Genomic DNA, 12,157 nt, shown 5'->3' with positions numbered 1-12,157 from the left:
GGAATCTACAGTTGTAGTTATCACCTTGATTTAAGGTAAGAGTACTATACATATCTGTTTTGAAGTAGGTACCTCTGTGGTCAAAGGGATTTACTCTCAAGTGAATGTGTCAGATTCACATAGGATAATACCCTTTGAACAATTATTAGCCCTGTCAGCTAAAGAGTTTTTCTTGAAGCACCATACACTGAAAACAAATAGGGCCATGCATGCCACCATTGTACTGTGTTTGAGAAATTTTAGAGAATGGATGGGTTGTTATCAGAGACTGTTCCCAGACACCTGGTGGTTTCAGTGTGATGATAGTCTTTTTCTCCTTGCCTTTGAAGTTAGCAAGGGTTGTGCAAGTGCTGGATCAGTGTATGGATGCTTTAATGGGCTAGATAAGGACAAATAAACTGAAGTTGAATGCCAGTAAGGTAGAGATTCTTTGGATTGCTGGTTTGCACATCTGGCACTTGGGTCAATAGCTTGTCCTGAATGGCATTGCATTCTTCCTGAAGATGTGTAGTTTGGGAATATTCCCAGATCCATATTTGTCACTAGTGGACTCTGTGGTTCAGAGTGCTTTGGGTCAGCTTTGATAGATCTGCCAGCTGTGGCTTCTGGGCAGGGACAACCTAGTCAATGTAGAATTCAATGATATAACAGTGTTAGTCTGTAGAATCAGGATATAGAGAGATCTTGTAGCATCTTTGAGACTAACTGAAAGAAAGAAATCGGCAGCATGACCTCTCGTAAACTTAGGTCTACTGCCTCAGATGTATTTAAAGCATCTGTCACAGTAGTTCATGCACTGGTAACCTCCCAGTAAGACTATTGGAATGTGCTGTATGTGGGGCTGTGTTTGAACTAAGGAACTGCAGCTGCAAAATATGTCAGCCAGATTACAGTTGGCCCTTCTTAGACACGGATTTCTTATACACGGATTCAAGCATCCATGGTTTGAAAATGTTCAAAAATGTATAAATTTCAAATATCAAACTTTGATTTTCCGTTTTTTATAAGGGACACAATTTTGCTATGTCATTATATTTAATGGGACTTGAACAGCCATGGATTTTGTTATCCACAGGGTATCTTGGAACCAAACCCCAGCGTATAACAAGAGTCCACTGTACTATATAAACAATATGTAACACACTGGTATTAATCTGCTTTGCTACCAGTATGCCTCTCAGATGAGTTCAAGAGCTGATCGTGACACTTAAACCTAAAATGGCTTGGAAGTTCAATATTTGAAGGCGTGCAGATTTTAATGTGGTGCCAAAATAATTCTAACATTGGCTCCAATTCAGCTTCCAGAGAGAGAGAGAGAGAGAGAGAGAGAGAGAGTTCTACAAGTGGTATGCCACCACAGAAAAGACCTCCTCCCATGTCCTTCCACAACGTATTTTCCTTACTGATGGGACACATAGGAAGGCTCCTTCAATTGATCTCAGTTCTTGGGCACACATATATAGTGAGAAGCACTCCCAGGAGTATCAAGGTCCCAACATCTTATGATCCTCAAATGCTTTTAACTTCCCTTCAGCTAATTTAAGTTGATGCGCATATTTTCTTTTCTGGCTATTGGCCACATACATATCAGGTTTTCAGTTAAAAGCACTGCAGTTTTCAGTTAAAAGCACTCTTCGCAATTAGCTTGTAACCCTGCTATTACAATAAACATTATTGATTCCTTTGTCCCTTTTTATTCCTATTGAATTGTTTATAGTGCTAATGTGATGTGTATAATTTGATCTGTAATCTTTGACAGTTCCACAAATGATGTATTTCAAGTTAAGGCAAAATAGGGCATCGCCACAACATAAAGATACATAGTTCTTGCTGACTACTTTGTCCAACATTTTGTGATGTTTGCACTTGTTATCTTACCAGAATATTCAATATAATATGCCATTGGTATAGGTAACCTTCTCTAGGAACAATTTATGTAGTTGTCAGCCATTCATCATTTGCTTCATATGTTTTATTTCACATTATCGCAATCCCACTTTTCCATTTTAAATTTTTTATATGACATAACTTTTTCAATGAAATGGGAACATAATTTTTTTTTTACTGATTGTAGGTTCCAATAAAATTCATTAAATTTATCTTTATGCTTTATCTTGCTATGGCATTAACAGGGAAATGTATTTGATGAAACAGAATTCTATTCACTTACATTACCTGAAGCATTTCCTTAAATACACTCTTACCTCGGGTTACGAATTTAATCCGTTCCGGCGCCATTTTCGTAACCCGGAAGTCTTCGTAAGCCGAGAAAGCCATAGGCGCTAATGCAGAGAAGCCGCGATTTGGTGCGAAATAGCGCCAAAAAGCACCAAAAGGTTATTCGTAACCCGGAATAACCTTCGTAACCCGGAAATATTTTTTATTTTTTTTTTTTCGTAACCCGAAAAGTTCGTATCCCGGCGCGTTCGTAACCCGAGGTAAGAGTGTAATACTATTGTGGGATCGGTGGTATTATTATTCTGGATGTTGTTCAAACTATTTAAAAGTTTCATTAGTCTGCAAGCCAGCATGTGCTCGCATAGTAGCCAGTCACAATGAGTGTTTTTTGAGGAAATATGTCTCAAGACATTGAGTTTAATATGTAGAGAAGAGTCTTACTTATATTTTTTAAAGATGTCTGTTGTAATGTATCCTTTCATGCCATCTTTTTTTGAATGTTATATTGCATCTTCTTCATAGCTCACTTGTTGCATATAAAAGTTCACACAAGTAATGCAAGAATCACTTCCGCAGTATAAACATGTCTAATCTGCCATGCGCCCTCTTGTGGGCAAATTTAGATTTTATGTGTGAGAATATCAAATTGCTTACTTAGGTGAGGTGTCTTGAACATAATATGAATGTTTGTATTAATAAATTTATTGCCTGTTTTTCTTATATTGATGAGACCAGTAGACTTTGACTTTATTTTTTTACTATAGCTTTACTTTCCATAGTATTTCAGTATAATAAAAGAAACCTCAAGTAAATTTTGTGCTGCTTAGTTTTTTACCAGACTTTAACATCTTGCTTTATTGTTTCAGTGCTTGGGAGATGGGAAGTAATGATAGCTGGCACCCGAACTGAAATCTGTGTGTAGGCACTACCGTCCCAGCACTTCAGGATGAATGGGGATATGCCTCATGTTCCCATCACTACTCTTGCAGGGATTGCTAGTCTCACAGACCGTAAGTATCATTTATAAAATTGTAGTTCAATTTTTTTGGGGGGTGGGGGATTGTTTGCACTTTTCTTTTGATTTTTTAAAAACTAATTTCCCATGGGAATTCTCTTTTCTTTTTTGACATTCTGTGATCTATGTTTGTGTTATCAGACATAGTAATAGGGGATCTCTGTCTGACTCTTAAAACCAAATACCTTTAGACCTTGTGGAATGTGGTTCCTTACAGAAGTTTAAAAAAAAAAAAAAACTCAGGTCCCTTTTTGGGAGAAAGGTGACATAGAAAATAAATAAATAAATTTCATGAAAAGTGAGATAGCTGGTTGGAATTCTGTAGATAGCCTGGAACTTATTGCACAGCAAACTTTACTTGTTTTTCTTATGTAAAAGGGAGAACCACATCAAGGGCTACTCCTGTCCTTAGTTGAGGAGCAAATGGTAGTACATTGTTGTGTTTCATGTATATCTGGAGTATACATATGTTTGTGCATGCACACCTGTACTTGCACACTCCTCTTTTATGGTTATCTCTCATTCAGGTCTCAGAGGAAAGCAGAGTAGATTAGGGTATGTTTTGTTAAGTATAACCTATTTGTTTCCCATTTATCAAAAGCAAGGAAGTGAAATAGCTTACGAATTTATTCAGATAGAGTTGTGCTTAAAGCTTAAGGATGGGAGTAGTATTCTGTCATTTCACTCACTATAGAAAAGTAAATGTTTAGTCTGGAAAATTTTTGGAAACTAAATAGATTATTTATTATGGAATGTGGTGTGGATTGATGATTTGGATATATATTGGTAATCACTGGCAGTGTTGTGGACACTGTTTTCAGACATGCTCCTAATCACAGTCCACACTAAGTGTGGGGTGCCTTGCTTTCTTGGACGTTTTTTAATGTAAAATATTTTGATTTCCCCCCCTTCCTTCTACTTTTCAAATTAGTTTTGAATCAGCTGCCTCTTCCATCACCTTTACCTGCTACTACTACAAAAAGCCTGTTGTTCAATGGACGAATTGCAGAGGAGGTGAACTGTCTTTTGGGCTGTAGGGATGAAAATCTGGTTTCACAACTAGTACACAGCCTCAACCAGGTGTCAACAGATCACATGTATGTATTTAAAGTTACCTCACAAACAAATACCAAAATATGCTGTCATGAATGTGCAGATAGAGAAGCATTAAAGAAACTTGAATGATTAGAGCTAAGCATGATTCAGGACTCTGTGATAAGTGTATGTGGTGGTGTGGAGGAGGTGGTGATGGGGTGTGTGTGTTGTTAACTGCCCTTTACTCATGGTGACCCTGTGGGTGAGATTTTTCCATGACCCATCTGTCCTTCACAGCTGTATGTCTATCTATGAATGAGAGAAAGAAAGAACTGGAAAAAATCCTAAAGAGCAAATATAAAACTCTGAACATTTAAGTGGAGATTGCCCAAGCCATGCACACACGCACGCACGCACGCGCGCGCACACACACACACACACACACACACACGGAGGTACATTTACTTGTGCTGTTTAGTATGCTCCTGAGTCAGTTGTGAACAGTATATTTTCAAATAACAAAGGTTAGTTTGAATGGGTTTTAAATTTGGAATATTTACAAATGAAAAGGCATAATCATTCTTTATTTGGACTGATGAGGTTAAATGTATTACAGAGCTTGTCAGAGTCTTCAGCTTACTGTAGCCTGTTAATTACTGGTTTGAGTGTTGGATTGTGACTCTGGAGACCAGGGTTCGATTTTCAGCTCAGCCATGAAACCTACTGGGTGACCTTGGGCAAGTCACATGCTCTCAGCCTCAAAGGGAGGTAGTGGCAAACCTCCTCTGAACAAATCTTGCCAAGAAAACCCCATGAAAGGTTCACCTTAGGGTTCTCATGAGTCAGAAATGACTTGAAGGCACACACCACCAACACACACACACCTACGAGGGTCATTCAATAAATACTTAGCCTACAAAAGAAAAACAAAAATTTTGGAAAAGTGGCAATTTATTTTTCAACATAGTCTCCTTTTAGCTCGATACACTTGGCCCAGCAATGCTCCAACTTTTTCAACCCGGCCAAAAAATACGTTTTCCTGAGGTCTGCAAAATAGGCTTCCGTGGCGGCGATGATCTCCTCATTCAACCCAAATCTTTTCCCGGCGAGTGACTTTTTCAGGTTTGGAAACAAAAAGAAGTCGCAGGGGGCCAAATCTGGAGAATACGGTGGATGGGGCAGCAATTCGTAGCCTAATTCGACCAATTTGGCCATGGCGACCGCGGAGGTGTGAGCCGGCGCGTTGTTGTGGTGGAACAGCACTTTTTTCTTCACCAAACGGGGCCGTTTTTTCTTCAATTCAGCGTTGAATTGGCCCAATAAGTCAGCATAGTAGAGCCACGTGACTGTTTTACCCTTCTCGAGGTAATCGATGAGGATCACACCTTGTGAATCCCAAAAAACGGTGGCCATCACCTTTCCAGCCGATAGAACAGGCACCTGGGCGTGGCTCATCAAAAACCGACGGGCGGCCATGAACAAACTCGTTGAACCAATTCTTGACTGTCGCCATCAAAGGAGAAGAGTCACTGTACACAGCATCCAAGCGCTCTTTGATTTCGCTGCGCGTTTTCCCTTCCAAAAACAAGAATCGAATCACCGAACGATACTACTCTTTTTCCATTTTTGTAAAACCGACCGACAGGCTCGCTTCCAAAGGCTATCAAAACAAAACAAATGAAGGGAATTGACTGAAACTTTGACAGTAGACTTCTAAAAGAATGTACTGCACAATGGTAAAACTCTTTTGTAACAGCAGCACCATCGGGCGGTGAGGCTAAGTACTTGTTGAATGAGCCTCGTACCTACCTTCCTAGATGGTGGGTAGTGTGTCTCCCCCCCTCACCTCCCCCCCCCACAAAATGTTTGGTGCTGGACAGTTCTAATTGTCCTTAGAACATAAAGGAAAAGATATGTTACTTAGGAAAGAGCAATAAAAGAGCAGTCCCAGTGTGGATTCACAATGAGTATGTTGCTTGAATAATGGATTTCAGCGTCTGTTTCTTCTGCTTATGGTTGCTGAAAGGTATCGTTGCTTTTGCTGCTATTGTTAACTGCCTTTGAGTTGACTTTGACTCAAGGTGACCCTGTAACTGAGACTTCTCAAAGAGTCCCTACTCTCAGCTGCTCTACTCAGGTCCTGCAGGTTCAGGCTCATGGTCTCCCTGATTGAGTCTAACTGTCTGGCATGCAGCCTTCATCTCTTTTTACTGCCTTCCATTTTTCCTAGCATTATTGTCTGTCATGCCTTATCATGATGTTGCAAAAATATCGTAGCCTCAATTTAGGGGCTGTACAGATGGGGCTTTCTGCCCCGGATCGGTGCTGTGGCAAACGCCACGGCACGGATCCGGCCTCCACAGAGCACAAAACGGAGCCGGTTTTTCCAGCTCCTTTTTGTGCCTGCAAAGGGGTGCCATAGCCACTGCTACGCAGCTTGATAATGCCTTTTGGCACAGCACTGTTTGTACCGGTCCTTAGTCATCCTGGTTTCCAGGAAAGTTCATGCTTGATCTGTTCAAAGACCCATTTGTTTGTCTTTTTGGTCATCAACATTATCTTTAGCATTCTTCTCCAGCAACACATCTCAAATGAGTTGATTTGCTTTCTGTCACCTTTCTTCACTGTCCAGCTCTCACATCCGTACATAGTGATAGGGAATACAATGGCTTGGGCAATCACAACATTAGTATTCAGTGTTATACAGTGTTTGCACTTTAGGATCTTGTCTGATTCCTTCATATATGCCCTTCCCCTTTCTAGTCTTCTGATTTCTTGCCTGCAGTCTCCATTCAGATCAATGCTTGATCCATGGTATGGGTACTCTTTGACTTTTTCAAGTTTTCTGTCATCTGGAATGAATTCTTGTAGATCTTCCATGGTTATTATTTTTGTTTCCTTAATGTTCAACATTAAGTCTACCATATTTCTTTTGTAATTGTTCTAAGTCTTTGTTGTTTTCTGCCAGTAGTATGGTGTCATCTGCATATCTTAAGTTTTTAATGTTGTTTCCTCTGATCCCCATTCCCCTTTCCTCTCTGTTTAAACTTGCTCTGCGTACAATATTTTCTGAATACAGTTTGAAGAAATAGAGTGATAAAAGGTAGCCTTGCCTGATTATAATCTCACTGTGTTTTAAAGGCTTGGTCCAAGTCAGAAAGATTTTGGAATTCATTTGGTACTACCGAGCACCCCAGAATGATTGCTAGCCTTGATAATAGCAATCTCTTTGAAAGTTTTGGTAGTTTCGTGGGTCTTATGTTCATGGATCTTATGATCAGCTAGGACTGATCAACTAAGGGGCCCAGTGCTAATGGAAACTAAGGTCGTTGTACTTATTTCTAACCAGGAACACAGTTTATGGGATGAGGGTCATAAGGATTGTATAGGATGAAAACTCTATTTTCATAAGAAATCAGGCAAACAAGTAAAAGAATGAAAAGGACAAACCTGGCTGAGTTGTTTTGGATTCCATGTATAATTTGCAAGGTGGAAAATGTAAGAAATTGAATAGTCACTCTACAAGTTAGATGGTTGCTGTTTATGTAGATATACCAGGTACACCAAGAATCAGCATTAGCTTAGCTTGTGACTATAGTCTACTGTACTACTTCTATGCTATGCAGTCATGCTACAATTTGGACAGTCACTCATGGGGAAGAATATTAGCCCTTATGACTTAATATCTGGCTGATGGACACAAGTGAGATTCCAGTGTTACATAATTTTTCTCATAGCAGTAAATAGCAAGGCATGGGAACTACTATATTAGATGTGTAAATCTACAGCACTATATAAATAAACTGTAATAATAATATAACTGCTTAGTACATTGGTAAGCAGTATAGAAATGTACTTGATTTTGCTATTGATATATTATACTGAGCCTTACAATACGCCAGTCATACTATATCAAATTGCAAATAAGTTAAACTGTGTGTTATTGTTATTATTATTATTAGTAGTAGTATTCTTTACAAATTTTTATAAGCTATGTGGATCTGTAGATTTCAAACTGTTTATAGAACAATAAGAGAGCATATAAATAGATGTTGGGTTGGACAGTACAGGAAATGAAATTGTTAGTTGGAATCCTGTTGGTGTCCTACACTTGCAAAAATAAGTTCCCTTGTACATCATTATATGGTGAACATATTCAGTTAACGGCTGCATAAGTAGAGTTCTGTAAATGTAACAATTTCACACGCAGTTCCACATTCTTGCATGTTGTGTGTAACTATTTCTGAGGTCCAAATAATCCCATTTGAGACCACTTTAACTGCCCTGGCTCAGTGCTAGGGGATCCTGGGAATTATAGTTTATTGTGGCAGCAGAATTCTGACAGAGAAGGCTAAATGTCTCTTAAAACTACAGTTCTCAGAATTCCCTAGCATTGAGCCAGGGCAGTTAAAGTAATCTCAAACTGAATTATTTCTGTAGTCTATTTTGGACCTTATTGTCCCATTTAATTTGCTTGAATTGTCCAAGGAATGACTGGACAATAAGCTAGCATACTGGTATTCGGAAGAAGGATGGTTAGATTTACACTTAACAAAATCAATTTTATATCTCAGCCTGAATAATAAAACATGTAGAACATTAAAAAAAATGACTTGGAAACCTACCATTGTTGCATTTTTCTATATATGCTGATTAAATTTATATTAAAGTAAATTACTTAATTTACTTTGCCCTGTCAGAATTGTGTATAATAAGCATGTTTTCCTCCATATACATAGTTTTTAGGTATTTTGAACAAGTTTAGTAGTAAAGAATGATCCTTCTCTATCAAGCATTTGAATGTGACCCTAGAGTAAGAGTTAATATGTGTAAACAACCAGCACACCACATCGCTCGCTGTCAAAGAAACATGACATGTAGCAGGACATATTACAGTTAAAAACAAAATCCTTTCTGTCTTCCATGCATCGAGACAGAGTTTTCTGGGTACTTCATTTTAAAAATGTTCTCACTAATTCTTGTATGCTTATATTTCCTCTTAGAGAACTGAAAGATAATCTTGGCAGTGATGATCCAGAAGGTGATATACCAGTCTTGCTGCAAGCAGTCCTGGCAAGGAATCCTAATGTTTTCAGGGAGAAAAGCATGCAAAACAGATATGGGGTACAAAGTGGTGAGAGTTTTTATTCATTTTATTATAATTTCTGAGCAAGATAATGTCGAATTATGTTCCTTTTCATTGAGATATTATAAATGGATTGTGAATACAACTTCAAATTATAATATTTCTTTTTCTTTATTGCATAAGAATGTGTATTTTGGTCACTCAGAGGTGAAGCAGATGGGCAGCTAGGAGTAACTTCTGGCCACTCCAGCCACAATTGGGCCCCAATCAGTCAGGTACTGTGGCAACTTTGCTCTCAAAGCGCGCCACGGCGGCAGTCCTGAACGGGCCATTGGCAGGAGCAGTTTTTTACTGCTTCTTTTTGGGCCAGCTCTTGCGGCCTCTGTGCAGCTTCAGAGCATCTTCCTGCTACTCCAGGGGCATGTATCATCTGCACGCCACACCCCTGAAGCGGCTGGAAGCTGCTCCTTTTGGCCCATCTGTTTCAGGCCTCAGTGTAGGGCATAAAGTGATTCAGATAAACTATATAAATATGATTTCCTTTCAGGCAAGTTCATTTATTTCTAACATATCTTTGGCTCCAATCAAATGTTAAGTGGTTATAGATTAGAGTCATTTCAGGTTTATCTTGAGCCTTAGGTCTGAATCCAGTCACCTAGGGTAAAATAATTGAAGCTGTAGGATTTATGTGAGTGTTGATTAGCCATTCAGCAAACGATGGGTCTATTCTAGCTGGCCCTAGCAGTTGGAATTAAGGCATAGTGTTGTAGGGCACTAGTAAGGGTAGATACACCAGTAATATTTCTATACACTTATATCTCAGCCTGGTTTGATTTAAAATGTACTAGTTAGAATCCCTATGTGTATTTAAATGCATGGGAAAGTGGAGGATGATTTGATTAGTGTTGTCCTGATCTATAGATACATATAGGCTCTCTTTAGACAAAAGCCCATCTGACCAAATAAGCTTGGAGGGACAAACTATGGTCATGGCCATTGTTCTGTCTCTATTGACTACAGCATAATAGAAGTAGAAGTTCTGAGAAGATGTGAAATTTCAGAAGATTGGCAACTCTAAACCAAGGCTGTGTGCTTAAAAGTTTAAACTAGGGTTCGTGCACATCATTATTTGAGGTACTATTTGAACTGAATAATAGTCAATTAATTATTGTTACATTAAGATAAGCACATGTAACTTCTCATAAAAATGGCAGAAACTGTGTAGTGATTTGCATTGCTGGGAATGAATTTTGTGGTTGTTAGGTATGTTACCAATTTAGCATTTTATCAGTGAAATTTTGCTCCAGTGCCCTTTTCATATGTAGAAAGCTGTTCCAGAGTTTGCAACAGTTTCTTTAGATAATGCCTATGTTGTATTTTGTCATAAAGCTCACACACTGCAAAAGAAACATAATGTTCAAGTGAGCAAATATTTTCATGTAACATTTAAAACTTTTTTTTAAAGGAATGATGATGCCACAGTACAAACTCTCTCAGAATTCCATGCATGGTAGTCCTGCCTCTTCCAGTTATCAGCAAACCACTATCTCTCATAGCCCTTCTAGGTAAATGTTGTTTATAACATTACATTTCTTGTTTGTTTGTTTGGTTCTCTAGAGAAATATACAGTATATGGTTTATGCTTAGTTTGCTATAACCATTTAATATTTTGACTTCAGACTACTGCTTTTTCAAATCCTGGAGTGCTATTTTTTGAATTCTAGTCAGAATGTATAACAAGGTGATTTACAGTATGCCACAAGACTCTGGGGGCAGGATTTGCTAGAACATGCAAAAAGGATGCAGATGTTCTGTACTGAATCTCCCAAACTGCTTCATATACACCTAAACTTTGTTTTTCAGTACATTTTCTTATTGGCACTTCTCATGCTCATGCAAATCAGTTTTAAAATGTATCTGTTTAAGCAGAATTTCACTGTTATGCTATGAGCAATACTAAACAGTTTCATGGCAATTGTATTAAATTCTTTATTAAGAACATTTAACAAAATTGTCTTGGTAATAAGAACAAAATTGAATTAGCTTACCAAATAGATAGTGTTCAATGAAGGGTCTAAAGGAAAATACCTAATAGTTAATGCATAGTGTGCTAGTTTATTAAATTCCTGTCATGTAAAAAAATACTTAAAATGACATAAAGTAATATATATATATTCATTACATTAGACGTGCTGAGGTACAATTCCTATCATCCTTAGCAAGCATGGCCATAGAATAGAATTACTCGGATATACTGCCATGAGCTTCTTGACAAAAAGGTGGGATTTAAATTTGATAAATAAAATAGTGATTTGTATCCAAATTGCTGTGAGATGCAGGTCAATATATATAAGCAAACCTGTACAAGTATTAGTGGTAAGACTTCAAACTGTATAGTGCCACTACATGTTGGATTGTGTTACAATAATATGATAAGCACAAGCTTAAATCCAGTGGTCACTTCCAGTTGGTGTAACCCACGAATGAGTGAAACTTTCATAACTGTTGACTCCTTGTGCTCATAGATTGAATGAGTCTATTCTGCTTAGATTTAGCGGATTAGGCTATACTGAACTAAGAAGGTTCAGCCTATTGTATATAAACTTTCATAGATCATAAATGGGTCTTGAGACTCATATGTGAAATTGAAGAACTCTTGATTTGGAGTATTTTGGGGGGACAACTGAGATAATTCCAATCAGTTTATTTAATATTTTGGCTTGTGTCTAAAGATGTTCTTGCAGTAGTAGATTGCTTCTTTGGTTCTACCTGTAGGGTAGAAAGATTTCTTGTGTGAACAGAAAAGAGTTTATGCTAATTTAGATGGAAGGCAATATATTTAT

General features: G+C 38.1%; 1 protein-coding gene across 8 annotated transcripts in view; it reads left to right on the top strand.

The window, feature by feature from the left end:
* NIPBL (NIPBL cohesin loading factor) overlaps positions 1-12,157 on the top strand; it is a 233,476-nt gene that overhangs the window by 83,217 nt on the left and 138,102 nt on the right. For all 8 annotated transcript variants that reach the window (XM_089496474.1, XM_089496496.1, XM_089496456.1 and 5 more), the window contains 4 exons: positions 3,045-3,188; positions 4,125-4,290; positions 9,232-9,362; positions 10,780-10,879. In XM_089496474.1, the coding sequence (XP_089352600.1) occupies positions 3,125-3,188; positions 4,125-4,290; positions 9,232-9,362; positions 10,780-10,879 (461 nt within the window). In that variant the 5' untranslated portion in view covers positions 3,045-3,124. The remainder of the gene's footprint in view (positions 1-3,044; positions 3,189-4,124; positions 4,291-9,231; positions 9,363-10,779; positions 10,880-12,157) is intronic.

This window comes from Sceloporus occidentalis, unplaced genomic scaffold, assembly GCF_023333645.1.
Source record: "Sceloporus occidentalis isolate IW3139 unplaced genomic scaffold, rSceOcc1.0.p SCAF_1, whole genome shotgun sequence".
Lineage (NCBI taxonomy): Eukaryota > Metazoa > Chordata > Lepidosauria > Squamata > Phrynosomatidae > Sceloporus > Sceloporus occidentalis.
Note: the sequence above shows the minus strand (reverse complement) of the source record. Positions and strands in the feature narration are given on the sequence as shown.